Below are 24,564 nucleotides of genomic sequence, written 5' to 3'. Positions count from 1 at the left end.
GTTTAATAGGAATGTAAAGCCTATATCAGATTGTGCGCCGTCTTGGGGAGGGTGGTGAGGAGGAAGGGGAGAAAAATTTTCAACTCAAAAGAATATGGAAGTGAATGTTGATAAATCAAAATAAATTAACAAAAAAAAATACAACACTATTTTATGCTAAAACCCCTATAAAATATAGGCATGGAAGGACCTTTTTAAAACTATCATTAAAAGTATCTATCTAAAACTAAAAGCAAGTATTATATGCAATGGAGATACTGGAGACAGGATCTGAACCTAAAAAGGAAAAGATCATATCTTTGGGATCTGGACCTCAAAAAGGAAAATTCCAGACGTTCCCAAATTTCTGGCCTTTGCCTGAAGCTGTAATCCACTTAACTGGCCTTTCACTGTGGCTACAATGAATGTGGTTACTTCCAGATTTCCCCTGGCTACTTCCCAACCTTAATCCTATCTAGACTCCATTCTCCCCTTACAATGGTCCAGGTGTCTGGTCTTCGGTTCACCCCAGCTTACTGGCCACTCCCATCCAGATCCTCCTTAGACACCTCCTCCAGTCATCCCAGGCTACTTGGCCACTCCTGGTTCCCTTCTACAGTCTTTCAGTATATCAGATTCATCTTGTCTCCATTAAGGTGCTCAGATTCTTTAAGAGTCTAGCTAAGGGCCCAGATTCTTAAGATTTGGCCTGCTTAGATTCCTTGTGAGTCTGGCCAATATGGCTGATCATTGTTTTAGAAGGCTTGGGTCAAATTCATTCGAGCAGGACATGTGTTTTGTGATTTTGGGGTCTCTAAACCTCAACAGGGACACACTAGAACCTTTTCCAATAAATACAGGAGTAAAGCAAGATTGCTCATTCACTCTTCTATTACTTAATATAGTTCTGGAACTACAACAACTGTAACAAGACAAGAAAAAGCAATAAGGATAGGTAAATAGGAGATAAAACTATCCCTATTTGCTGGTATATGATGGTACATTTGGAAAATCCTAGAGAATCAGTTAAAGCTACTAATAGCTTCAGTGAAGTCGCACACTTCAAAAGAAATCAGCAAAAATCAATAGCATGTCTATAACAAATATAGTAAGAAAACCTAAGGAACAATAATAGAAAAATTTCATTCCAAAATACATAAAATGTCTGGGGATCAACCTACCAAAGACTTATATAGATTTGATTACAAAGTGTTCCTTAAACAAATAAAAAACAACTTAAATAGTACCAGGGGGAATATTCAGTGCTTGTGTTTAGGCCATGCCAGTAGAATTAAAATGACAATATTTCTAAGATAAATTTACACTTTTAATGCCGTGTCACTCAAATTATCAAAGGGATATTTTACAGAACCTAATAAAATAATAACAAAATTCATTGGGAAAAATGAAAATCTAGAATCTCAAGGAAAATGATGAAAATTAGCGATGAATGAGGAATAGCATTCCCAGACCTCAAACTGTATTATAAGGCAGTCATCAAAAGCATCTGGTACTGGTTAAAAAAAATTAATTGTCAAATTTAATGACCTTTTCTCAAACCTCATCCTTCTCTGACCTTTATGAAATTACTTGCTTCTCCCGGACAGTGTTTTCTCCCTAGGTTTTTAAGACACCACTTTCTCCTGGTTTTCCTCGTACCTATCTGACCCTTCTTTCTGGATCTCCATCCAGGTCACATCAGCTAACTTGTGGGTATTCCACAGGGCTTTGTCCTGGGCCCCTCATCTCTTTCTAAACTATTTCACTTGGTGATCTGAAGATTCTCAAATCCACTTATCCAGTTATAGCCTCTATGCTGGACCTCCAGTCTTCCATATCCAACTACCTATTGGATAGTACAAACTAGATCTTAAACCCAGAGAATCTTACACTAAAAAAATGTTGAAAACTGAAATCATTATCCTCTAAACTTTCCCCTCATCCCTAAACTTCTCTATTACTGTTACTGTTAAGAATACCACCATCCTCCCAGTCACTCAGGTGCCAACCTCAGCTTCCCACTATCACTCACTGTTCATATCCTATCTGTTGCCAAGGCTTTACTTTCATAACATATTTTGCATATGCTCCTTCCCCCTTTCTCTTTTCTGACACTGCCACCACCCAGACCAGGCCCTTACCACCTCATCACTAGATTATTTAAATAGATTGTTGTTTGGTTTGCCTGTCACAAGTGTCTTCCTCACCCTAGTCCAAAGTCCACTCAGATGTCAAAGTGACCTTCATTGCAAGAAGGATTCATACCAAGGTTGTAAGATGGTTAGTGCCCCCAAGGGCAATTCAAGAGGGGGATGGGGGGGAAAATAAGTTCTGGACACACTCAGTTTGGAATTACTTTAGGACATCCAGGAGATGTCAGGAGAAAGACTGGGGTGGGGGAGGGGGAGGAGATATACAGATTTAGGAATCATCTGCATAGAGATTCTAAGGAAACCTTTTGTAATCTCACAGCCAGCCAGCAATAATTTATTAAACTCCTACTACGCACCAAAGACTGTACTAAGCATTTGGGATACAAAGAAAGGCAAAACAAAGAAACAAAAAAACCAAACAGTCCCTGCTCTCAAGGAGTATACAGTTTAATAGAGGTGACAACATGTAAACAACCATGTACAAAAGAGATATATACTGGATAAATTCGAGGTAATCAACAGAGGAAAGACACTAGTAACTCAACTGAAACTGCAAGTTATCAATGATCTCTAAATAGCCAAATCTAATATTCTTTTCTTGACCTTCATCTGTTTTACTTCTCTGCTACATTTGAAATAGTTGACTATCCTCTTCTCCTCTGGGATATTATCTCCTCTCTGGGTTTCCTCTCTTTGCAAATGAGCAAAAGATACTTAGGAGAGGTCAGGCAGGCAGGTAGGAAGAGAACCAAAAATGTACTGTAGATTGTCTAGCCGAAGCAAGGGCCTAGGCACCAGGTTGGGGAACCTTCCGCCTTGAGGCCACACGTGGCTCTCTAGGTCCTCAACTGCACACCTTTGACTGAATCCAAACTTCACAAAACAAATCCCTTAAATAAAAGGATTTACTCTGTAAAACAAACCTGTGAGCCTGTAGGTTAGGGTAAGACTAGATAACAAATCTGCAGTAGACACAGGTTGGCTTGGTTATGTTATTTCCTTGATAAACTTTCTTTTTTTTTAAATTTTATTTTAGGCAATTCGAGTTAAGTGACTTGCCCAGGGTCACACAGACGTTTAACCTTCTTAAAGAACAGTCTGTAGGCATTAGATATGTCATTGTTGCTGAGTTGTTTCTGTCATTTCCAACTCTATCTGATACATTTGGGATTTTCTTGGCAAAGCTACTGGAATGGTTGGTTTGCCATTTCCTTTTCCAGCTCATTTTTCAGATAAGGAAACTGAGACAAACAGGGTTAAGGGACTTGCCCAGGGTCACACAAATAAGTGTCTGAGGCCATATTTGAACTCAGGTCTTCCTGACTCCAGGTCTGGAGCTCTATCCACTGTGACATTAGATATGAGAAATATTGAATAACATTGCTCCCCCCCAAAAAACAAAACAAAAGCAAACCTGATAGATTAACAGACATGAGTTGTTTTCTAATCAGTTTTGTACCCAGACCGTCATATTGTTAAAATAAAGATCAAGCTTAGTATCAAATTAGAGTAAAAAAGGGAAAACGATATGGTATATAATTACAACTCCAACCCAACTTATTTAGATGATATACTGATGCTTCCTTCCAAATGGAAAAATATGTCAGCCAAGCACAACACTCAGAATGATGACCATGGAAGACTATAAACAGTACTGCTTCATAAAACAGCAAGAGGTATAAAGGAAAAAAAGACAACAAGCTTGGCAAGATACCCAATTCAGTCAGATCATCTTTGGAATATTTAAGGATGAAAATGGAAGAACAATAAGACAAAACAGAGGAAAATATGATTACTATAACTAAAGCAACCATTCTCTCTATCAATTATGGGGCCAACACATATGGAATCTAACATCCCAGTTCACAGATTATATCTTAATACACAGTATGAGGTAGTAGAAATGACCGCAAAGAAAAAAAAAAAGGAAGATCACTTGGACTAGATCAAGCATACTCACAGGTCAATCAATCGATAAACATTTGTTAAGCACCTAAGTGCCAGAGGGTAAGCATCGTGGATACAAAAAGCAGTGAGGTTTGTTGTTAAAGCAATGCAATTTTTAGGATGCTAAAGAATCAATTCTTCAATCCTGTTGGAATGCACTTGCATTGTGTGTGTGTGCTTGCCATCACTTATTTTATTCTAACAGATATCCCCACTCTCAATTATTTTCCAATATCTCCTCCACTAGTTCATTTCCTACTGTATACAAATATGTCCATGTCTCCAGCATCCTTTAAAAAACCCGCACTTGATCCTTTCATCCCTGCTATAGCTATAGATCTATTTCTCTTCCTTTTGTAGCTAAACTCCTCAAAAAGAAATGCTCTACACTCACTCTCTTCTTAAATCTCTTAAAATCTGTCTTTTGACCTTATCATTCCACTGATAACACTCTCTCTCCAAAGTTACTAATTATCTCCTAATTGCCAAATCTAATAGCCTTTTCTCAATCCCAGTTCTCCTTGACCTTTCCTCAGTCTTTGACATAGTTGATCACTCTCTCCTAGGTTTTCAGAACTCCTGGTTTTTTCCCTACCTATCTAACATTTTCTCCGTCTCATTTGCTGGATCATGCCCTCTAACCCTAGGTGTTCCTAAAGGTTCTGTCCTGGGTGCTCTTCTTTTCTCCCTCTACACTACTTCACTCGGTAATCTCATTAACTCCCATAGATTTAACTGCCATCTTTATGCCCATAATTTTCAAACCTATCTTTCTTGCCCCAGTCTCTCTTCTGACCTTTAACTTCAAATCTCCAACCACCTTTCAGACATTTCAAACTGGGTGTCCAGTAGGCATCTTAAACTCAGTATGTCCAAAGCAGAACTCATTATTTTTACCACTAAATCCTCTCGTGCCCCAATCACCTTCTCTATTCCTGTAAATAGCAATACCATCCTCCTAGGCCCTCAGGCTTACAATCAAAGAATCATCCTCAATATCTCTCAACTCCCATATCCAAAGTTGCCAAGGTCTATTGATTTCATCTTTGCAACATCTCTCCAATAGGCTGCTTTCTCTTCTCTGACACTGCTACCACTCCAATGCAAGTCCTCATCAGCTCATGTCTGGATTATTGCAGCAGTCTGTTCATGGGTCTGCCTGCCTCAAGTCTCTCCCCGCTCCATTCCATTCTCCATTGAGTCACTAAAGTGGTTTTCCTAAAATTGGAACAAGACACTATATCTGGACATTTTCTCTGGCCATCCCGGGATGCTCATTCTCCTCAACTCCCACTACTGACCCACTGTCTATTGGAAGCCTTCACTAGCTAACCCCTCTTAATTTTTTCTCTTAATTATTTCATGTTTATCCTGTGTAGCTTGCTTGTGTATGTTTGCATGTTGTCTCTCCAATTAGATTGCAATATCCTTGAGGGCAGGGACTGTCTCGTGCCCTTTTGTATTCCTGGCGCTTGGCGTATTGCCTGGCACACATAAGGCCCTTAATAAATGTATATTAAATTGAATTAGTCAACACCACAAATTTACTTCCTCGGGATACACAATTGTTGAAGAGCATCTTCCCTATCTCTGAAATCCTCCCACTCCCTAAAACATATTGTTAAATCACTTTTTTTCAAAGTAACAAAACCAAATCAGATCAAGTAGAATCTAGATGAAAGAATTACACATTTTGATCGTAAAATCTGTTACCTCCAAGTGAGCAGCTAAGTGAGGTGTCGTTTATCTTAGCAGGGTCTTTTTTCATCCGCAGCCACGTAGAGGAAAAGCACCTTGTCCTGATATCCTCATGTTAACAGAACCTGGACTATCTTTTCTCCTCACAAAGGAATCAAAGGTAAAACTTATCCCTAGTCCATAGTCTCTCCCTCCAAGGCACAAGCAGCGCCTTTTACTTTTATCTTAGTTAATATCTAAAAGACTGGCTGGAATGATGTGATAAATAGAAATGCTTTTCTCACTGCATCCTCAGCGGCTAGTGCTGGGGCTCAAGCATATTAAGTTCTTAATAAACTCCTGTTAGACTGTAAATGGCGATCGATGCCCTCTCCCCTTCTCCCGCGCGGGTACTCACGATTCCAGTAGACGGGGTAGCACTCGCCCTGGGCCACGTCCACCTCGTAGAGCCCGCCTCGGACGCACACCGGCTCGATGTGGACCAGCTCCTCCAGCTCGGGCTCGCTCAGGACAGCGCTCCGGCAGTAGCCGCAGGCGCTGTCCTCGTCCTCTTCCCCAGAGCTCGAGGCTGGAGCCGTCTGCCCTCGCAGGGCCCGCGGCCTGTTGTCAGTCACCTGAGCCAGGTTCCGGAAGGCCAGCTCGATGCGGAGAGAGTCATAGCCGATGAAGGGCTTCCAGGTTTTCTTATCTTCCTTGTAGAACCAGCGAACCTCCTCCGGGCCCAACTCGGCCACCACTTCATAACGATGCCGAGAAGCCGAGCAGTCCGAGCGCGATCGCTTCCTCTCCCCCGGACCCGCAGCCGTCGCCACCGCACCGCTTGAGATGGACGAGTGCAGAGACGACGGCTGGGTCTGCGGGGGCATCAGCAGCGAGGAGGAGCTGCTGCCGCCGCCGCCGCCGCCGCAGCTGTCGCCTTCGCTGTAGTAGCGGAGGGAGGAGCCTGACTCGGCCGAACTGAAGTCGTAGGTCTCGTCGCTGAGGCAGGAATCCAGAGTCAAGTGATGGCTATGCTCTTCCAAGCCCTGCGCCAGGGGCAGCCCCGGATCCCCGCCCAGTAGGGCCAAGGTCACCTCGGCATCCGTCCGGTCTCCGCCGGGGAGGTGCTCGTAGCAGCATACACCACTGTAAACCGCCTCGGAACTCAGTTCCCAGGCGCTTCGGCCGCCCCGGCCGTTAGGCTCCGGGCTCAGCGGGGAGCCTTGGCCAGAGTAACTCATGGTGCCAAGATGCTGCCGGCAGCCTCACCTTACGCTGCGCCCCGACTTCCGAACGCGTCGCTGACACATTCAAAGCTAATGTCAACGCCTTTTCCACCTGGAATTTTAAAATCTGGAGATCGTGGTCGGGAATGCACAAGCAGCCGCGCTTCTCCGAGCCCCGCAGCAGCGAAGGCGGCAGAAGGCACGTTCCACCCAACGCCCCATTATCACGCAGACCACGTCGAGGAGGAGGTGCTCCAACCAGGCCCCCGCCCTGCCGAAGGCTCCCAGAAGCTCCGCCTCTACTTGCGAGGCGGGCCAGCTCGGTTTTTGCTGGGTACAGTCCTCCGTGGCCTGATTAGTTACCATGACTACCAACGCCACCCTCGCCTCCATTCTCCTCCGTCACCAAGGCCTTGTTTCCTTCACTCTTCTCACGTGCCCCATCAGAGACCTTTATCCTGAATGGCAAAGGAAGCGGTATTGTAGGAAGAACTAAACTTTGTCAGCTCTCTGCAGCTCAGTAGGATTAAATAAGGCTGGCTTTGTACGGAGCAAACCGTTTGATTCCTGTCTAGAGAGAGGCTCCATTCTTCATTCAGAGCCCTGGAAGTGCCCTGATGTCCTCTATCCCAGTTCTCGGAATGCACTTCAATTCAATCTAACTTCATTTCGGAAACCAGATTTGAAACTAGCTCTTTTCACTACTTGTTTCATGCTTCCTTTAACATATTGCTTTTCAAAATTATTTATTTTGGGGGGCAGCTAGGTGGTGCAGTGGATAGAGCACAGGCCCTGAAGTCAGGAGGCCCTGAGTTCAAATCCGGCCTCATACCAAACACTTGACACTAGCTGTGTGACCCTGGGCAAGTCACTTAACCCCAACTGCAGAAAAAAAAAAGAAAATTGTATATTTTTAATGTATGTGTATCTCACCCAATTAAGTTAACAATTAAGTACAGGGAACTAGAACATCTAAAACTGGACTGGACTGCCTTGTGAGTTCCTTATCATGTTGGTATAAAAATGTAGGCTGGGTGACTACTTGCCAGGGATGTTAGTCAAAGAGCATTTATTAAGTGCCTACCATAGGCCAAGGCACTGTGCTAAGAACTGGTGACACAAAGAAAGGAGAAAGATAATCCCTGTCCTGGAGGAGCTCACAGTCTGAAGGAGAAAACAACAAGCCAACAATTAAGTGCAAATGAGCTATTTACAGGATAAATAGGAAACAATTAAGAGAGGAAAAGCCCTGGAACTAGGAGGGATAGGGAAAGGCTCCTTGTAGAAGACAGGATTTTAGTTGGAATTTGAAAGAAGTCAAGGAAGGCAGAAATGGAGAGGAGGAAGGAGAGCATTCCAGGCATGGTGGACAACCCAAAGCCAAGAGATGGAGTGACAAGTTTGTGGAACAGCAAAGAAGCCAGTGTTACTGGACTTTGAATGGGAGGGGGATGTATAATGAGCTTACTAATCACTTTGATTTGCTTGAGCACCCTTATTATCCAGGAGAGAATGAAATTAACCTGGGAATCAAAATCAGCTCATTAGAAGGCATAATGGGAGATTTGACATACCAGTGATCCTTTGTGGTATCCACTAAGTGAACCTGGAACACCTCTTCTGTGCAGGCTACCACAGGGCTGTTCAAACTGGTTCTTGCCAACCTCAAATGGAGAGAGCTTGCGCAAACATCCTTGTACTCTGTATTTCTCCTATTCTCCTAACTTCCTTTGTCATAAAACCATGTATAAAGACACACAAACTTTGAAGCAGCAGATTACATCCTGCTATTTCCCATGCACGTGTGCTGTACTTGCCAATAAATGCTCCTGGATTTTGCACTTGAACTGTGCCTCTGTTCCCTCTGTTCAGGTGCATGTTGTACCCCAATTAATCAAATTTCCAATTAATCAGGGGATAAAGTGTAAAAAGACTGAAAAGATGGGGTGCTAGATTATGAAGGGCTTTGAACAGAGGATGTTGTATTTGATCCTAGAGATGATGGGGTGCCACAAGAGTTTATCGCTTGAGGGAGCAAGTGGATTGTCATGGTTGGAACTGCATTTTAGGAAAATCACTTTGGAGGCTGAATGGATAGAGTATAAGGAGAAACTTGTAGCAGGTGTACCTACTAGCAGGCTCTTGTTGTACAAGGTGGTGAGGGCTCAAACTGATGGGGTGTGGCCCAAGCTGAGGTCTTCACCCCTTGCACCAAAGGGAATCTGGCTCCCATTTGTCTATAGGACCCAGCTCCTCATCTCCCTTTGAAAGCCCTGGCCCCACCTTTTTGATCTCATTCAGATGCCTTTCAGTTCCTTCATTATCTATTCCCATTGTCTATTCAATCTCTTTCCAATCTCTGGGAATTCTCACCCAGATCCTTTTCCCAGACCCTTTTCTCAGACCATTTTCCCAGACCCTTCCCTGGTCACCCAAAGTATATAAGATCTACCCTGGCCCTCATTCGGGGCTGAGAACCTCTCATGCCCTCTCTTCCTTACGGGCATCACCTGGCCTAAGTGTTTTATCACTAATAAACTTTTCCTCTGGCAGGAAGAAGATCTGAGTTGAATTCTTTTAGACAGGTCCCGGTACCGCGATTTTGGGGTGTCCCCCAGCAGCACCCCAAAGTCCTAGACCTCTGCAAAACCAAGACGGCAATAGCAGAGGAGAGAAGCAAGTAGCAATATCAGAGGAGGGAAAGGGGTGTATTGGAGAGATGTCACCTTGGCCCCAAATTGGATATGGAGTATGAAACATAGTGAGGAGTTGAGTGTGACATCTAGATTGTGAGCCTAAGGGACTAGGAAAATGGTGGTGTCCTCAACAGTAATAAGGAAGTTTGAAAGGCGGGAGGATTTAGGTGGAAAGATGAGTTCTGTTTTGGATGTTTTGAGTTTAAAATTTCTCCTGTGCATCCAGTTTGAGATGTCTGAAATACAGTTAGGTATATAAGACTGGAGGTCAGCATAAGGTTTAGAACTGGTTAGGTGGATTGAGAATCATCAGCATAGAGATGATAATTAAATTCATTGGAGCTGATGAGATCTCCAAGTGAATTAATATAGAGGGAGAAGAAAAGAGGGCCCAGAGCCCCAAGGCATTTTGCAAAGGAGGTTCCTATTCAGATACTAATTGGACTAAATGGTCCAAGATACTTCTAACTGTATATATCTATATGTCTGTATATATATGAAATAAAAGCTATTGGAGAATTACAAACCCAGTGATATGGACATGTAGAAAGGGAGAAATTTATTTCTGACTTTAGGAATAAGGCAGTTTACTAACAAAGATTGCAGTTGAACTGTGGCTTGAAAGATGAGTGGGATTTTAACAGATAGTAGGCATTGGAGGCAGAGAAGAAAGAGTGTATGGAAAAAAAAGGCAGAAAAGTAAGTATGTTCAAGGAACCATGAGTCATGCAGCTTTGGACAGATTATATTAATAGGAAGCAATTGGAGATAAGGCAGAAAGCAGATTAGAGCTAGATGATATACTAAGCTAAAGCAAATGAACTTTACTTGAGTGACAATGAAAAGCCATTGAAAAAACCTGGAAAGACTTACATGAACTGATGCTTAGTGAAATGAGCAGAACCAGGAGAACATTGTACACAGTAACAGCGACATTATGCAAAGAATAACTTTGATAGACTTAGCTCTTCTTAGCAGCAATGCAAGAATCTAAGACAACTCCAAAGGACTCATGATAGAAAATGCTATTCACAACCAGAAAAAGAACTATGGAATCTGAATGCAGCTCGAAGCATACTATTTGCTCTCTTTCTCTCTCTTCTCTCTCTTTCTCTCTCTGTCTCTCTCTCTCTCTGTCTCTGTCTCTGTCTCTCTCTCTCTCTCTCTCTCTCTCTCTCTCTCTCTCTCTCTCTCTTTGTAGTTTCTCCCATTAGTTCTGATTCTTCTTTACAACATGATTAATGTGAAAATATGTTTAATATGCATATATATATGTATAGCCTATATCAGATTGCATGCTGTCTTGGGAAGCAGGGAGAGGAGGGAGGGGGAGAAAATTTAGAACTCAAAAGCTTATAAAAATAAGTGTTGAAAACTAAAAACAAATTAATTAATTTTAAAAAAGAAAAAAAAAGAAAAAAGAAAAGCCATTGAAGAAAACTTTTGAAAAGGAGAGTGGCATGATTAAAAATTGATGTCAAGTACGAGGTGAGAGTCAAGATGGCAAAGAAGTAAGCAGGAAAATATACAGCTTAACTTCTCCACCAAGACTCTGCACAAAGATCTAGAAAGTTCACAGATTGAATTCTGATAGAGAAATCCAAGAAAAACTTACAGTGAATAATTTTTCCAGCTCAGGGAAGCATAGGGAGACAGACAGAGAAATTTGTAGACACTGGGGATGGAATCTGACCAGGAACATGCCAGCTACAGAACATTTAGGCTCTCAGGGACTGAAAGAGCTAAGACAGGGCACCAATGCAAGAAGAACCAGGACAGGAAGAGACCCGAGTGATCCCTTACCAGCAAAGGGCATAGAAATAGGTGCCACTTGAAAGTTCTATTTCTGACTACCCTGCTCAGGGTCCCAGATAGAGAGTAAAGAAGAGTGGTTGCGGAGAAAGGATTATAGAGTGCTGAGACTGAAGTCTGTACCATACAAGAAACAGTAGCAGTATGGCTTTGATCCCAGAAGCAGAGTGGAGACTCAGTTCTAGGTTGTAGCCAGGATCCCATCATTTTGGGAGCACTGAAAGCTTGCAGACACCAAGCCTGAGCTGTGAAAGCAACAAGAGTAAGCAGTAAGAGGACAGAAGCTCAGGGCAGACTTCCCCCAAGAAGTACACAAAGCTCAGCACAAGCAAAAAAAATTCAAAGTGAAGAAATAGACTGAAAGAGTGAGCAACTTAAAAAAAGAACTCCACTATAAAGAGCTACTATGGTGACAAGAAAGCTCAAGACAGAAAGTGAGAAGGGAATGACTTGAAAACAAAAGTTCAACCAGAATTCCTGGGACAGTTAAAGATAAAAAAAAAGTTTAAAAGTATTCTAAAAACCAAATGAGAGCAGTAGAGGGAAAAAAAGTGAAAACAAGATCTAAAAAAGAAAATTTTTGAAGAGAAAATTAAAAACTTGGAACAAGGGGTACAAAATTTTACGCCAAAAAAACCCCCAACACCTCCTTGAAAATTAAAATTGACTAAATAGAAGTTAATGACTTCATGAAACATTATAAAATATTAAGTCAAAAGTCAAAATAATAAAAAAAATAGAAGAATATGTAGGTATATCATAGTAAAGACAACTGATTTAGAAAACAGATTGAGAAGAGACATTTTAACCAGTGGACTACCTGAAAACCATGACAAAAAAAGAGCATAAACATAGTATTTCAAGAAATCATAGAAGAAAACTTTCCAGATTTCTTAGAATCAAAGGGCACAATAGAAATTTAAAGAATCCACTTCCTGAAAGAAACCTAAAAATGAAAATTCTCAGGAATATTGTAGTCACAATCCAAAACTTGTAGGTCAAGGAAAAAGTATTGCAAGTCAACAGAAAGAAAGAATTCAAGTGCCAAGGAACCATAATCTGGATCACACAAAATTTAGCAATCACTATTACCGGACAGCTGGGTGGCTCAGTGGATAGAGCACTGGGCCTGTAGTCAGGATGACCTGCATTCAAATCCAGCTTCAGACACTTACTTGTTGTGTGACCTTGGGCAACTCACTTAACCCTGGTTTCCATAGTTTTCTCATGGGGAAAAATGAGCAGAAGAAGGAAATGACAAACCACTCCAGTAGCTTTGCCAAGAAAATCCCAAATGGGATCACAAAGAGTTGGACACAACTAAAAAATGACTCAACAACAACAACTATGTAAAGGTTTGGAGCACTTGGAATATGAAACTCCAGAAGGCAAAAAATCTAATCTTAAAGAATACACTTACCCAGAAAAATAAAACCACAGTGGGGGCAATGCATCATTAATGAAATAGAAGACTTCAAAGAATTCCTGATGAAGAGACCAGTGCTGAGTAGAAAACTGGACATACAAACACAGAAGGTGAGAGATGGAAAAAAAACCCCATAAAACGTTAACAATTGTAAAGGACTAAACAAGGATAAACTGTTCATATTCTTATAAGGGCAGGTAGCCCTTTAGAAATCTATAATTATAAGGGGTCATAGAAAGTTAGAAGGAGTATAATTAGAGGGCCCAAGAGTAATTCTATTATATTTTAATGATCTTAAAAGAACAATGGAAAAATTAAGGAAGAGGAATACATTAGGAGATGGGAGAAGGGAGAGAAAGAATGGGGAAAATTGTCTCATAAATGGAATATACAAAAAGAATTCTGTACAGTACTATCATATGACTTGGTCAAAGGAGGGAAGAATTCACATACATATAACTGGGTACAGAAAAACATTTCACCCACCAAGGAAACTTGAGAGGAAGGGATTGAGAGAAAGGGAGGGAGTAAGAGGGATGGTTTGTTAGAGGAGGCAGTAAAAGTAAAACACACTTAAAGAAAAGAGAATAATGTGGACACAATCAGCAAGTATAACTGTGAATGTGAAAGGAAATTAATTTACCCATAATACAAAATGGGGTGGTAGAATGGATTAGAAACCAGAATCCAACAATATGTTGTTTACAAGAAACATACTTGACATAGAAAGTTATACACATGGTTAAAATAAGGGTCTGGAGTAGAATCTATTATCTCTTAGCTAAAACAAACAAAAGAAAGGTAGGGAAGGAATTGTGATCTCAGGCAAAGTAAAAACAACACTGGACTTAATTAAAAGAGATAAAGCAAGAAAATTACATTTAGCTAAAAGGCAGTTTTTGCAATGAATTATATTAAACATATGTAAATCAAATAAACTGTAATGGGGGGCCTTTCAATTTACCCCTCTTATACCTAAATAAATCTGGCCCAAAATAAAAAAATGAAGGAACTAAAAAGAATTTTTAAAAAGTTAGATAATGATAGATTTCTTGAAATAGTCGATGGGAATAGACAGGAGTATACTGGGGAAACTAGGTGGACACTCACTAGCCATGTGACTCTGGTCACTTAACCCCAGTCACCTTACCCCCCCCCAAAAAAAAGAGTGTACCTATTCTCAGCTACATATAGCACTTGCACAAACAAATGAAGAAAAGCAAAATTACTAAATGCATCTTTAACCAACTGCAAAGCAATAAAATTAAAAGGACCTTTAAAACAAAAATTAAAAATTAATTGGAAACTAAATGATAATCCTAAAGAATGATGGGGTCAAAGAACAAACCATAGAAACAATGATTTCATTAAAGATAATGACAACAATGAGACATCATACCGATGTTTGTGGGATGCAAGCAAAGCAGTACTTAGTACAAACGCTTTCATCTGTAAAAGAAAGAACAGATCAGGGAATTGAGCGTACAACTTAAAAAAAATAGAAAATCAGCCAATAAAAAGCTGCTAATTAAGCACCCAAATAAAAATCTTGAATGTCAAAGGAGAGATTAACAATACTGAAAACAAAACCCATTGAATTAAGTTATGTATGTATATACACACATACATACATACATATGTGTTTGTATTAGGGGCTGGGCTTTTTGGGAAAAAATTGCTATGCCATTATCTAACTTGATTTTTAAAAAAAGACAAAAACCAAATTTAAAAAAAAGATGAATTTACAACCAAGGAAGAAGAAATAAAAGAAATTATTAGGAGCTATTTCACCCAACTAGATGCCAATAAAATTGACAATCAAAATGAAATGAATTAATGTTTACAAAAATATAAATTACCAAGATTAACAAGAAAAGGAGTACTTAAGTAACCTATCTTAGAAAAAGAACAAGCCATAAATGAACTCTCAAAGGAAAAAAAAAATCCAGGACCAGATAGATTTATAAATAAATTTTACCAGACATTTAATGAACAATTAATACCAATACTACATGAACTGTTTGATAAAATAGGAAAAAAAGATGTTCTGTCAAATTCTTCCATGACACAATCTTTATATAATGAAATTATTGTTTCTGTGGTTTGTTCTTTGACCCAATAAGAGAGAGAGTCTTTATGTCCAATAAGAATAAGAGAGAGTCAAAACAAAAAAAATAAAACTATTGCCCAATATCCTAATAAATACTATTGCAAAAATTTTTAAATAAAAAATTAACAAGGAGACTATAGCAACAAATTACAAGGATTAATCGTTATGAATAGGCTGGATTTATATTAGATATGCAGGGCTATTTAATATTAGGAAAACTATAAATATTATTGATCATTTTAATAATAACAATAACAAAACAATTATATAAAATATAATTTATCATGTTATAATAATATGTTGTATATTATGCATATATACATATGTTATATTATAGATTATGTAGTATATAAATTGTACATTATAATCAATTATATCATATAGACTAAAAAAAGCTTTTGAAAAGATACAATACTCATTTCTGTTTTTAAAAAATATATTAGAAAGCAGAGGAATAAATGGAACTTTCCTTAAAATGGTAAATAGCAATAAAACCAAGAGTAAGTATTATCTGTAATGGGGATTAGTTAGAGGTTTTTTACAAAAAGATCAAGGATAAAGCATGATGCCCATGTTACCATTCAATATTATGCTAAAAATGGTAGCTATAGCAAAAAGACAAGAAAAAGAAGCAAATGCAGTTAAGTATAAAGAGAAAACAAAATTATCACTTTTTGCAGATGATATGATGTTTTAGAGAACCTTATAAAGTCAACTAAGAAAATAATTGAATTGATTAACAAGTTCAGCAAAGTTGTAGGATATAAACTAAACCTACACAAATTATCCTCATTTGTGTATATTACCAGTAGAAGAGATAGAGAAATTTCATTTAAAATGACTACAGACAGTTTAAAATTCTTGGGAGTCTTCCTGCCAAGACAAACATAGGAACTATACACACAGAGGCATTGAGATGCCTATTATGTGACAATCTGGCAGAAATTGGGTATAGACCAACATTTCATACTGTATACTAAGACGAACTCCAAAGGGAACGTGATTTAGACATTAAGAATGATATTATAAACGATTTAGAAAAGCATGGAAGAAATTACCTGTCAGATCTATGGCTAAGGACAGAGTTCATGACCAAATAAGAAAGAGAAAGAGGTTAATAGCAGGTAAAATAGACAATTTTGAATAAATAAAATTAAAGAGTTTTTGCACAAGCAAAATCCATGTGGCTAAAATTGGAAGAGAAGCAGGAAACTGAGAAAAAATATTTGCAGTAGGTTTCTCTGATAAAGGTCTCATTTCTAAGATATATAGGAAACTGTTTAAAATTTAAAAGAATAAAAGCCAGGTCAAAGGATGTGAATGGTCAGTTTTCAGAAGTAACCCAAGCTATCAATAGTCACGTGAAGAAATATTCTAAATCCTAGAGAAATATAAATTAAAATTATCTTGAAGTAACACCTGTTTATAATTAGGACCAAAATTTTCTTGATGCAACTTCCTTTTGCTCCAACTTACCTGACATTCCTATCTTCTTCCCTTCATGCAATCTGATCTGCTCCAGATTCCCTGATGCAGCTAGGTTAAGAGCCATAAAAGTTGCAGCTGCATATAGTTAGGGAGGGCTTCTCAGACTTAATGTTGGCCTCCAACCATAGGAGTCACTATACCCTGATGACATACTGACCAGATGCTTTTCCAGATAAAGACAAAAACAAAGGATCCAGAGATCCTAACTACCACTGTATCCTTGTTGCATATTCTTTTTGTGTTCCAGTGAAGTAAACCTCATTTGTTAAATGTTTATTGACTTTTGAGCATGCCTCATTTTGTCCCAACATTGAACCTGAACTAAGATGGTATTGATGTTAAAGATGAGCCTATACCATCACCTCAAACCCATCTGATTGTCAAAGATGACAAAAAAAAGGAAAATGACAAATACTAGAGGAGCTGTAGGAAAATCGATGCATTATTGTTGGTGTTTTAGCAGTTCAGGAAAGCTCATTTGAACTATGACCAAAAAACTATTAAACTCTGCATGCCTTTTGACCCAGTGATACTGCTACTACATCTATACCCCAAAGAAATCAAAGAAAGAGGAAAAAGCTCCATATGTACAAAAATATTTAGAACATCATGGTGGCAAAGAATAAGAAACTGAGCCAGGGCTCATCAGTTGGGGAATGGCTGAACAAGTTATGGCAAGTGAATGTGATGGAATATCATATTATCAGAAATGATGAAGGAGATGGTTTCAAAGAGACCTGAGGAGACATATAAATGGTGCAGAGTTAAATGAGCAGAAGTGGGAGAATAACTTATACAATAGTAATATTGTAAAAATTGTGAAGACAAATAACTTTGAAAAACTTAGGAACTCTAGCACAATGACCCACAACAATTCTAGAAGACTCATGATAAAATATGTTATCTACTTCCACATAAAGAGGTGATGGACTTAGAATATAAATGGAAGTGTGGGGGAGGGGAGTGGAATTAAGAGGAGTTGGGAAAGGCCTCCTGTAGAAAATGGAATTTTAGTTAGGACTTAAAGGAAGTCAGAGAAGCCAGGAGGCAGGGATGAGGGTGGAGAGAATTTCAGGTATGAGAGACTGCTAGAGAAAATACCCAGATCCAAGAGATGGAGTATCTTGTGTGTAGAAGGATGCCAATGTCATTGGATTAAAGAATATGTGTAAGGTGTAAGAAGACAGGAATGGTAGGAAAGAGCTAGGTTATGAAAGGCTTTGAACACTAAACAGGGGCATTGGTTAATGTGGAGATATGTTTTGCTTCACCATACATACTTGCAACAGTTTTGTTATTTTGCTTTCTCTCAATGGGTGAGGGAGGGGAAGGTGAGAACTTGGAGACAAAATAAAATAAAATATTAAAAATACAGTGTAGGAAAGCTTCAACTTGGCCCTAAGTCATGCAAGAAAGACCTTAGGTTTTAGTTGGCTTTAGGGTTTTTGAATGTTAATCAATAATAGTACATGGCAATAGCTGTCCAAAAAAACGAATGAGGTCTTAGACAGCATTAGTGGAATAATAACAATCAGAACCAGTGAAGTGATAATGCTACTATACTTAGTAATGGTTATACCCCATCTGGAGCATTGTGCTTTGTTCTGGGTATTATATTTTTGGAGGCACAGTAACAAATTAGAACATTTCTAAAAGGAAGATGTACTAAGGAGTTGGATAACTCAAAACAATGTCATATGAAGGAAATGGGAACGCTTAGCTTGATTAAGAGAAGATTTAAGTTGTTCACTCACTGTCTTCAGATATTTAAAGGTTTATCATATGAGAAAAGGATTGTTATGTCTTGAGGAGGAAGTAAGACTCAATTGGGGTGGGAGGTAGACTTTTAACTCTACATAAAAACAAACAACTTTCTAATAACTAGAGTTGATCAAAAATGAGTTGAGCTGAGTTCCCCGTCACTGAAGGAGTTCAGGCAAGAAGTTGACCCCTTTTTAATGGAAATGTCATGGAAGTGATTTGTATATCAAAATTCTGCCCCATGCTACAGACTTTGCTGACTCTATGTTTTCTGAATTGTACCAAATAACACATTTCCAATTTTGAGTTTTGATATTTACTTTGATAATATGGTATATGCTATATTAGAAAGAGAAAAACTGGAGGCAGGAAAACCATTAGGAGAATATTGCAATAGTAATCCAGGTGGGAGACACAAAATGTCTGAACTAGATAGAGTAGTGGTAGCAGGAATGAGAATACGAGTGAAAAGGAGAGACTATGAGAGATTTTGAAGAGACTTCAACAGGTCTCCATAAGTAGAGTCAATCAAGTCCGGGGCACAGCTTTGGTGTCTTTCAGGGGAAAAAACCCCTCACCTAATACATATTACAAGGGAAAAAGAGAAAGTGATGCTATCATATTGATCATGTGTGACTGAGGGGCTCCTACTCTTTTGGTCATGAAATCTCTTCTAATTGGCTAGAACAGAGCTAACACTAATCGTTCAAAAGTTGCTGAACCAATATTGATTGGGTAAATAAAAGGGGCTACCCTCCTTTCGTTGCTTTCTTTCCTTTGTGGCTTTGGGTGTGGAAGAACTCTTTGAGTTGACTCCCCAAAGCTGGTCAAGGAAGGGAGACTGTTCTCTCTCCCATCCATCCCAACCTAGAGGCATAAGGCCACCCTCTACATCTTTGCATTGGCTTACTTGAGTATGTGGCCAAGCAGCAACTTTGAAGTAGACTTTTTCAGTCAATGACCTTGTGAATTCAGGAGATCTTTGGGTTATGTTGGTGACTGAAGCTGGATGATAGCAGTAGTGGCTACTGAAGTGATAGTGCCTGATTATAAGGAAGTACCTACACTGAAAGAGGAGAGATCTACTTAGGACAAATGGATGCAGAATGATAGTCACCCAAGGAAAGGTGCTTCAGAAAATATGACCTCACAGGTTAGAGAAATGTGCCTACTACAGATTCTAAAAAGGCACTTAAGTAAGACTCAGAGACTAAGGGGAACTTCATTAGGTTTCCATGAGGGCAAAAAGGACATCTATGGCTAGGAGTGGAAGTTACTCCTATTCCATGTATGTTCTCTATACATTGTACTAATTTGAGTTCACTCTCAGCTGATACTTACTTGTGCAAGAAGAGACTGTGTCTCTAGTTCTGTGATGATGTTTTGTACCTTTTTTTCTTTTTTACTATGCCTATTTAGTAAATTCCTTTTGCAAAAGTTAATTAAATCTAACTATCTAACTGATGGAGAACATGCTGATGAGGACTTAGATGTATACTACTGGAAACTCAGGCCCACAGAGTTACTCCTCAAGTTCTGAGGGAGAATATTAAGCTACACTATGGTGATGTCAACCTGTGAGGGCAAGTGCCCAGTTGGGGAGCAGCCCCACAGGGTTTGCTACAGTCTGATGCAGGAACCTCCCCTCTTACCAGTCAGCTCTGATGAAAGCATCCAAGGGTCTCTAGACTTCTTAAACTCACAAAATTTCCTACAAGAGTGGACATGTTTATCTTAGAATCACCTACTGTTCAGTCCCTTATAAGAAGGAAAGAAAACAGAATCAAGAGCCAAGTGACCAAAACTCAGGCTTACTTAAACTCATATATGTACTTGGGTGGTGCAGTGGATTGAGCCCAGGCCTGGAATCAGGAAGATTAAAATTCTGACTCAGATACTAGTTGTGTGACCCCAGGCAAGTCCCTTAACTCTGTTTGCTTCTTTCCTCATGTATAAAATGATCTGGAAAAGGAAATGACAAACCACTTTAGTATCTTTGCCAGGAAACTCCCCCAAAGGGGTCACAAAGAGTTGGACATGACTGAAAAAGACTAAAACAACAACAACAATTCAAGTCCACCATTTCTTCCAGGTAGGAGAAGGACACTATTTTCCCTCCGCCTATGCAGAGAGGGGTTGAAAGACTTGTGATATGTTTGGCAGAAAAGAAGACAAAAGAGAGTATGAGCAGGTCATTCCATTTTAAAGATACGGTCATTAGCTCTTCCTGCTCAGTGGCTACTGAAGAGAATTGCTCTGTCATTCCAAAACACCAAGACCTTTAGCACTGATCAGTTTCCCTCTGAGTGGCCAAGGCTCACTCTCAGTACTCTTCATGAGATATACTCTAATCCAACTTATAACACATATATTAGTATTCTATGTTTGCTTATCTTGACCCCTTTCCTTTTTAGAAACCAAATTGTTTCTAATTATAACTGTAAACTCCCGAACACCTAATAGATTATGTATTCTCTCAAAAATATTTTTAAAACTTGTGTTTATGTTGATGATTAACTAATGCTAAAGATTAACTTTAGTCCTTAGGTCTTTTCAGAGTTGTGGTTAAAACATAGTAAGCTTGGAGTATCCTTAGAAGAATACCTGGACATATACTTAAGAGGTAAGGCAGTAACAGTGGCAGTAAATAGGAGAGATGGAGAGTTATATCAAGGAATAAGAGGCAAAATGTAGTATTAAGAACTGTGGCATGCCAAGGCAGTACAATTAATCTACAAAAGTAAAAAAAAAATGAACTGGTAAAGATAATTGGAAAAATAGGCATGGGCAATAAAAGCCATAATAGCCCTATTGAGAATGTGATATCTTTGTCCATTCCCTGCCAGTTTAGGGGGAAACCTGAGAAGAATGGAGTTAGGTAACTGAAAAAACAAATAATTGAAGCAATGATTATTACCAATCAATCTATCAATCAATAAGATTCTGTAGAAGCAAAGTATCTATAGCACTATCCTGATTCTAACCTGTGAGGTAAGCCACAGACATAGAGGAAGAAAAAAATCAGAGTTTACAGATAATAGTAACTATGAAAAAAAAATGAAAATCATGGAAATATAAGAAGGGTTATTCTGTTATTTCTGGCAGGGGCTCTCTCTCAAGGATGACAAAACGTGGAAACTTTCAAATTATACAGAATTGCCTTTTAAAATTTAAAGTAACTTAGAAATCTTTCAAAGCCAAACACTTTCAAAATTTCCAAGCTGATTATGTTGTTATTACAACTCTGAAAAGTTCTTAGGTCACCATAGAGTCATGATGATGAGATAGCTGGGAAGTGTCATGCAAGCCTGAACTCTGGTGAGGGAAAACTTATCTATCAGAGTCAGGGGATTCAAAGATAGTCCTCACATATCCAAATAATAACAGTTATAAAATCTTCCAAAGAAGAATGATGAACAACTAATTATTTATTCTGAATTTAAACAACAAAAAAGCATTTAAAAATTTTAATATTTTTTTCCAAATTATACATAAAACACATTTTTAGCATTCTTTTATTTTTTTTTTTAATTTTGAGTTTTGAATTCTCTCTTTCCTTTCCCTATCCCTTCCATGAGACAGTAAGCAATTTGATATAGGTTATACATGTACAATAATGCAAAGTATATTTCCATATTAATCATATTATGAAAAAAAAACACAGACATGAAAAAATAAAGTGAAAAATAGTATGCTTCAATCTAAAGTCAGACTCTCATCAGTTCTTTCTCTAGAGGTGGATAGCATTTTTCATCATGAGTCCTTTGGAATTGTCTTGAATCATTGTATTGCTCAGAATAGATAAGTTATTCACAATTGATCATCATAAAATATTGCTGCTATTGTGTACAATGTTCTCCTGGTCCTGCTTACTTCACTTTGCATCAGTTCATGTTAAGTCTAAAAAACCATTTTGAAACAATAAAACACAAAAAAGTGAACCTATATGAAATCACCATTTCAAATACTTTTTAAGGAGCACTTTATAATTGAATCTATACAAGTCTTTTGTGCACTTTAGGAAGTTGATTCCCAAATAGCATTTTGTAGCTATTTGGAATGGGATTTCCCTTCCTATTGTTGCTCCTTGTGTTTTGTTACTATTATATAGAATAATGTTATATATTATGCTGTTAATTTTTGAGGATTTATTTTGTAGCTTTCAACTTTGCTGAAGCAATTAATTGTTTTAACTAGTATCTTGGCTAATTCTCTAGGATTTTCCAAATAAACCATCATATCATCAGCAAACAGGAATAGTTTTATATCATCTTTACTTAATTTTATTCCTTTAATTTCTTTTTCTTCTATTGTTATTGCTAGCGTTTCCAGGACAATATCAAATAATAGTGAGAAGAGTGGGCATTCTTGTATCATTCTTGTATTTACTGGAAAGAGTTCTACTCTATCCTCATTGCAGATAGTGCTTGCTTTTGGTTTTAGATACATGATTTTTGTGGTATGTAAAAAAGGTCTCTCTGTGCCTAAACTTTGTAGAGTTTTTAGCACAAAAGAGTGTTGTGCTTTGTTAAAGGCTTTTCCTGCATCTATTGAGATGATCACATTGTTTTGAATGTTTTGGTTTAAATATGATTTTGTGGATTATTTTCCTAGTATTGAACCATCCATGCATCCCTCGTATAAATCACATTTGATCATTAAGTGATTTTTTTTGGATAAATCTCTGTAGTCTGTTCATTAAGATGTTGTTTAAAATTTTTGAGTCAAATATTCGTTAATGATATTGGCCTATTGTTTTCTTTCTGTGTTTTATCTTTTCCTGGTTTAGTTACTAGGACTATATTTGTCTCATAATTCTGTTAGGGTACTTAACAGAGGCAGAAGAAATTAAGAGGAGACAAGAATACACAAAAGAACTATACAAGAAAGATCTTAACATCACTGGTAACCATGATGGTGTGGCTAGTGATCTAGAGCCATGCACTCTGGAGAATGAAGCCAGGTGGGCCTTAGGAAACATTGCTAATAATAAGGCTAGTGGAGGTGATAGAATTCCAATTGAGCTATTTAAAATCCCAAAAGATGATGCTACTAAAATGCTACACTTAATATGTCAGCAGATTTGGAAAGCACAACAGTGGCCACAAGATTGGAAAAGATCAGTTTATATTCCAATCCTAAAGAAGGGCAATGCCCAAGAATGTTCAAATTACTGAACAATTGCACTCATTCAACACGCCAGCAAGGTTACGCTTAAGATTGTGCAAGCTAGGCTTCAGCACTATATGAATTGAAAATTGCCAGAAGAGCAGGCTGGTTTTTGAGGAGGCAGAGGAACCAGAGATCAAGTTGCCAACATTTGCTGGATTCTGGAGAAAACAAGGGAACTCCTAAAACAAATCTACTTCTCCTTCATTGACTACACTAAAACCTTTGATTATGTGGATGACAACAAAATGTGGGAAGTCCTCAAAGAGATGGGAGTACCAGATCATCTTATTTATCTCTTGAGGAACTTGTATGCTGATCAAGAAGCAACAGTTAGAACCAAACATGGAGCAACTGATTGGTTTAAGATTGGAAAAGTAGTATAACAAGGCTGCACATGGTCACTTCATTTATTTAACTTATATGCAGAGTACATCATATGAAATACCAGAATGGGAGGAATCGAAAGTGGGAATTAAGCTTGCCAGGGGAAATATCAGCAATCTCAGACATGCAGATGATACCACTCTGATGACATAAAGTGAAGGAGAATTAAGAAACCTCTAGATCAAGATGAAAGAGCAGAATGTAAAAGTTGGTTTGAAGCTTAACATCAAAAAAAAAATCCAACACATACACACACAGATCTTGGCAACTGGTTCCATCACTTTCTGGCAAATAGAGAGAGAAGAAATGGAAGTAGTGTCAGATTTTACATTCTTGGACTCAAAGACCACTGCAGATGGCTACTATAGTCATGAAATGTAAAAGACATTTGCTCCTTGGAATGAAAGCTATGGCAAATCTGGACAGCATACTAAAAAGCAGAGATATCGCCTTGCTGACAAAGGCCCATGTCTTCAAAGCTATGTTTTTTCCACTAGGAATGAGAATTGTACTGTAAGGAAAGCTAAATGACGCAGAACTGATGCTTTCAAATTGTGGTACTGGAAAAGACTTTTGAGAGTTCCTTGGACAGCAAGGAGATCAAATCAGTCAATACTTAAAGGAATTAATTCAGGCTATTAATTGTTCAAAACTGGAAGGTTAAACACTGAAGCTGAAGCTTAAATTCCTTGGCCACATAATGAGAAGGCAGGACTTATTGGAAAAGATCCTG

At 38.5% G+C, this 24,564-nt stretch overlaps 1 protein-coding gene across 4 annotated transcripts in view; it reads right to left on the bottom strand.

The window, feature by feature from the left end:
- Positions 1-6,997, bottom strand: part of DDHD1 (DDHD domain containing 1) — a 124,947-nt gene extending 117,950 nt beyond the window's left edge. For all 4 annotated transcript variants that reach the window (XM_020974832.2, XM_020974834.2, XM_020974833.2 and 1 more), the window contains exon 1: positions 6,175-6,997. In XM_020974832.2, coding sequence (XP_020830491.1) covers positions 6,175-6,997 — 823 coding nt within the window. The remainder of the gene's footprint in view (positions 1-6,174) is intronic.
- Positions 6,998-24,564: the final 17,567 nt, after the last annotated feature.

The sequence above is a fragment of the Phascolarctos cinereus genome, unplaced genomic scaffold (genome assembly GCF_003287225.1).
Source record: "Phascolarctos cinereus isolate Bilbo 61053 unplaced genomic scaffold, phaCin_HiC Scaffold_3;HRSCAF=262, whole genome shotgun sequence".
In the NCBI taxonomy this organism is placed as follows: domain Eukaryota; kingdom Metazoa; phylum Chordata; class Mammalia; order Diprotodontia; family Phascolarctidae; genus Phascolarctos; species Phascolarctos cinereus.
This window is presented reverse-complemented; position numbering and strand designations above follow the sequence as displayed.